Source organism: Oryzias melastigma, linkage group LG1, assembly GCF_002922805.2.
Source record: "Oryzias melastigma strain HK-1 linkage group LG1, ASM292280v2, whole genome shotgun sequence".
In the NCBI taxonomy this organism is placed as follows: Eukaryota; Metazoa; Chordata; class Actinopteri; order Beloniformes; family Adrianichthyidae; genus Oryzias; species Oryzias melastigma.
Genome location: NC_050512.1, coordinates 635,086 through 640,538, shown reverse-complemented (window position 1 = coordinate 640,538; position 5,453 = coordinate 635,086). Strand labels below are relative to the sequence as shown.

Sequence of the window (5,453 nt, the reverse complement as noted above, 5' to 3'; positions counted from 1 at the left end):
TTTATAACTTATAACTTGCGATAAAGAAAAAAATGTCATGCAAAAAAATGTGGATTATCAAAAACATGTTAATGAATGTACCAGATCAAGAATTTTTATTCTGACCAACAGAATGACTGAATAATAACTGTTTATTTCTCTATAGAAGTCTATTGGCTTCTTGGAGCCAGCAGGTACTTCCTGTTTGGAACATGAGGGGGGCAGGGTCACTCAGTTCAGTCTTCTATATACAGTCAACGGCAGTGAGCATGGTGTCTGAATGGACTCTGTGAGCTGTGTGACGTATTTCCAGTTTAGAATAAGACAGATTATTTGCTTCCGGTTGTGGCTAACTATATCTGTCGACAGCAAATCTCTGTGTTCTATTCCTGGTATTGGTTTTCATTATTTCTTACATTGTTAGTCTGTCACTATACGTGTACACAATGACATCCAAAAATGCAAAGTTTGTCTTCCTGAAACACCAAACATCCGGTACTCATAAAACTACCATGTACTGTATGATCATGTGACTTCCTCAGATGAAACATAGTTCTGTTAGAACATTAAAACCTGTTCAACAGAACCTTTTACGTGTAAATGAACTTTGAAGTGAATTTTAGACTACTGATCGTACTCTCAGAGGAGTCTCTGTCTTCTTCGTGGAGCGATAGCGGCGTGCTAACGGTAACCTCGCCTGTGTTGAGACGTAGGAAAGAGAATCACGTCTCTGGCTGATTCTACCTGACAGTGAACATTACATTTACACACGTTTAGAAACACTCGGCTGTGGAGGAACTAAAACACAACTAACGGGTCATAAAGATAAAGACAGCGATAATCAGACGTGTCTTTCATGCTAGTTAGCATTAGCCAACTGAACAGTGACAACGGTATTGACAAGTAATTTTGTAAATACTGCAGTCAGTTCTGAACGTTTTTTTCTTAGCTGCACAGACCTGGAGGAAAAGTTAAAGTAATGATAAACAAAACAGCTAGCATGTAGCTGAAATATTAGCTAAACTCCAAAATAGCCTAAAAAACAAAAAGCCAAAATATTCCAAAAGCTAGCATAATGCCATTATAACTTTCAACTTTACTACAGTCTAACTCCATATAATATAAAGTAACGACTAATCGACTATTAAATTAGCCGTCGACTATTTTAATAGTCGATTAGTCGACTAATTGACTAATCGTGGCAGCCCTAACCTACAGTATGTAGGAGATACTTGAAAAGGAAAAGTCGTTTTTTCTTCTGATTCTTCAACTCAAATGGAAACTTTTACCCTGATGTATTCCAGCTTGTATTCTAGCAGGCTCCCATCGGGCTCATCCAACGTCGGCCACTCTTCATCTCCCCCGGTGTCCCCGCCCTGACCCTCGATGAGGATTTCAAAAAACACCATCTTCTCAGAGAAGCGGCTGAAGCTGTTATCAAAACAGATCTGATAGTCCCCGCCCTCTGTCGGCTCCACCCTGAGACAACAGGAAGTAAAACATATACATTAATAGGACTAAATAAACAGTCTATTAGGTGAAACATGAGCCAGGTTTAAAGTAACTAACACATGAACGCCATCAGAACGCCGAAACTCGCCGATCAGCTGAACTCCTTCAGGGGAAACTATGGTGAAGTCCACATCCATTCCAGCACCAGCAATCACCTGTAGTAAAACACAAGAAAACACCATGATGGTGATCAGAGCCACTGAAGAACTAAAGACTTTCAGTTCAGTTTACAGCAAGCTCCAACATAGTACCAGGGCCATCGTAAAGAATGAAAAATCTGAGAATAAAGCTGCTACATTCTGAGAAAAAGTTCAAATTGAAGTAAATGTGTACATTTATGGTTTAAAAAGTAATAAGTTCACAAAGAAAAGGTTGTGCTTATTCTAAAATAAGTTTTTTTTCACCAAAAAGTAAGAGAGACTCAGTCGGACTCTAGAGCAGTGTGATGTTGGTGTCTACAACTAATGAAAAAGGTTATGCTGGGTTGAATTTATCGAAACGTTTTAAAAACAAAAAAAAATATTTTGAAATTGGCATGACTTTTTCCTTGCCAGATTAAGACTTTTTGAAGCATAAATTTACAAGTTTAATCTCAAAAAGTGGAGAATGTTTTTTCATAATTGTTCAACCTTTTTTATTTTTACGTTGTCTCATAGCTTTATGGCTATGTCCTTATTGATTTTCTTGCTTTATGGTGGCCTTCTGTTGTGATGAGGTACTTTGCTCTTAGGGGCCACAGGTTGGTCCCCTTTATGAGGCCTCTCCAGAAGGCAAACAGAAGGAGGAAAATAGAGTATGTGAGGATGTAGCTTATGAATTTTAGTGAAATGATTAATGTAAATAATAATCTGACATTTACTCGTCAGTCTACAGAACAAAGAACAGGGGAATTACACCAGAATGGCATCAGATTGAAATATTCTTTCGGTCCTCGGACTAGAACCTCCTCAATGTCCAGAGAACCTGCTTTAAAACTCCGGTCTTTCCAAGTGGATCAGGAGTCTGCAACCTGAGGCTGCAGAGCCACATGTGCTCCTTGTACACTGTAGGTTTCTGGGAAAATGCCAAAGATTTGAATAAATCAGAAATTTTGGTTCATTTGATTAAAGTTTTGGTGTTTACGCTTAGATTTGTCCGAAAACTGAGCAAAATGGGAGTTATAGGGTTAACCCTTTAACACCAGAGGCGTCGTCGGGGACGCTTAATCACAAAATCTTTAACAAAGTGTAACTTTTCAACCATTAACACGATAATTCCAGGAGATCGTGAAGGAGAAAAGCGGCTCGTTGAGACACTTTTCTCCTTCACGATCTACTGGAATTATTGTGTTAATCATTAAAACATCAAACATCAATCAAAAACAAAAAACAAAACACTGGAGCTCCAGTGTTAAAGGTTGAAGACAAAGTTCTTAAAGAACAGACTTACGTTTACATGCATCGAGTTAAAATGATTCAACACCAGTGTTGTTATGTTTGTGTTAAACAATTAAAGGAGAAAAAGGATGAACTATTTTATTTTGAAGGGAACTTGTATGTGCTGCTGCCAAAATTAAAAATAAACTTGGAATAAAAACTTAATGAGAACCCGTAACAAAGTTCAAGTTAACTTGTTAATTATGTTTAAGTGTATTATTATGTTTAGTCTGATTTATATGCTATGATAGGTAACTATGGTTGTTTTTCTATGTAATGTCAATTGTAAATAAAGTTTTATAAAGCCTACAACATCAAGACAAAATGTCAAGTTAATTGATCTTTCTCCCGATATTTGTCTTTTTCCTTAGAATCTGACCCACCATAGATCCAGTATTTTCACTAAAATGCACGCGCCTGTTCGATCCTCGCGCTCGTCAGCAGAAGTTGAAGTCACCTGCTCGTTAATAAGTGTTTATTTTGAACTCCTAACACAGCAGTGAAAGGTTTGTCAGAACAGTCTGATGGTAGTTTCGTCCCTGAACAGCAGTTACCTGATATTCGACCTCCATCGTTCCATTCTTGATGGTCGACTGATAGAAACACTCCGAACTTCCGGCTGGCAGCTGGAACGTCAGCTCGTTGTCTTGGTTCCGACCGAAGCCGTCCACGGCCCTCGTGGTCCAAACGAAGAGCACCACAAAGCAAACGCATCCGAATCTGCTCCAAACTGTCTCCGGGACAACATCCATGATGGAGATATGTCCGCATAAACGCTCATCGAAGTTCACCCATCACCCTCACGGCCTCTTCCGCAACACAACTTTGCTATCTGGTGATTGGGTAATGGGGACCCCGTGGTAGGAGCATTGGGCCAATCAGAGCAGGAAGAGCATCGTATGTTCTCCAATCACTGCAGGGATTTGTGGCTATGGGAATTTAAGTGTTTTTGGTATTTTTTTTTTTTAATTCACAAATGTCAATTTTTGAAACGGAGTCCCATTTTTTAAAATAAGTTTTATCTTTTTTGTAAATGTCTAAAAAAGAAAAAAACAATGAAATAGAACAAGAATGTCATGTAATTTTTAAAATGTTTGTCAGTTTACCTGGACTGATGGGATTTTTCCTTACCCTTTAATTTATGGATAATCTTAGATAGGATTTTTCAGTATACTGAGGCCTCCCAATTTAATTTATATTTACGAGTACAGCTACAAACTTTTTCTTTAAAATTTTTTAAATATTTTTTTTATTTTACGTTGTTAATTTAACCAGCCTAACCGGGGGTTTGCAGCCTGAGGCTTCAGATCCACATGGCCCTTCTCCCTCTCCACTGGGGCTCAAAAAAGTAGTCGTCTTAAAAATTAAGGGTGAATTAATGCGGGGGGAAAAAGGCTTTGATAACATTAACATCAACTGTGTAAAGTTTGCATCACTGCTGACATTACTCTCACCCAAGAGGCTTTGTGATCAAACATTGAAAGCACAGGTCACTTAATACTTTATAATACTCTCCAATTTTAACTGCACCGTTTAGCACAGACACCTCTAACACCTCAAAATATACACTCTAACAAACAAACACGCATACATCACACAAGGAAGGTGGGACCTTCGACCTTCTGTCCTCTCCAGGGCCCGGCGACTTCCTCTCCACACAGAGAGTGGGATCCCAAAGATTTAAGATTTAGCAGGGGATCAAACTATATCGGAGCCTGGGGGTGTCCAGGTCTCGGTGGTGCGGGTTCCGGTCCTTGCTCTCGAGAACTAGTCCTCTCCTTAACTCCATCAGCAGGTGAGCCTGGTTGGGCCTTGTTTACATCAGCCCTCCGGGGCCCCTGCTTCTCTTGGGTGCCCCTCTCCTTGGCGGGGGTGGGCGGATCCTGTCTTGCTCCCCTAAGCCTTCCGCAGTGGGGGCGGGCGGTTGTCTGGAACATGGCTTTATTTGTATCCGTTTATATGCAGAAGTGTGAGTGCGAACTGCAGTTGTATGGTATACATTTAGACTAGTTTAAATGTGAAGACTATTTCAGCCAACAGGTATGTTTGTAACAACTGGGTGTGTGTGTAGACAGGCCCCGCCCATTTTAGATTGCTATTTTTACCTGGTTGTTTTATGATGTTATTACCCTCTGTTACCATCTTCTACATTCTCTAAACTCTCCTCTGGTACCTTTCTTTTTACCTTTATCTTTCAGTTTGACTACCACACAAATTCACAGCAGGCTGTGAAGGGAAATCACACATTTGTGAATTTATAAGACCATAAAACAGTTGTTTCACTTGGGTTTTTCACTTTAGACCTGAACTACTTCCTGTTTCTGTGATGACAGATCCAGTTTTACTGTTAATACCAGCAGTGTTATTTTTCCAGATTAAAATTAGACCCAAATGTCGTCATGGTTCTCACCTCGGTCACACTGACAGGAATGATTTTGAGCACTCAAAGTAAAAGAGTCAAAGCAAAAGGCCCTCACTGATGTCTGGATTTAAGAGGAAAATGTGTGAAAAATTCTGAAAAATGTGTGAAAAATTCACTACTTTAAG

At 39.5% G+C, this 5,453-nt stretch overlaps 1 protein-coding gene across 1 annotated transcript in view; it reads right to left on the bottom strand.

The window, feature by feature from the left end:
- tmed1b (transmembrane p24 trafficking protein 1b) overlaps window positions 1–4,564 on the bottom strand; it is an 8,533-nt gene extending 3,969 nt beyond the window's left edge. Inside the window, exons 1-3 of the mRNA XM_024260054.2 lie at window positions 3,461–4,564; window positions 1,549–1,646; window positions 1,269–1,458 (exon numbers count right to left, since the gene is read on the bottom strand). Of these exons, the coding sequence (XP_024115822.1) occupies window positions 1,269–1,458; window positions 1,549–1,646; window positions 3,461–3,658 (486 nt within the window). The 5' untranslated portion in view covers window positions 3,659–4,564. The remainder of the gene's footprint in view (window positions 1–1,268; window positions 1,459–1,548; window positions 1,647–3,460) is intronic.
- Between the last annotated feature and the right edge of the window lie 889 nt (window positions 4,565–5,453).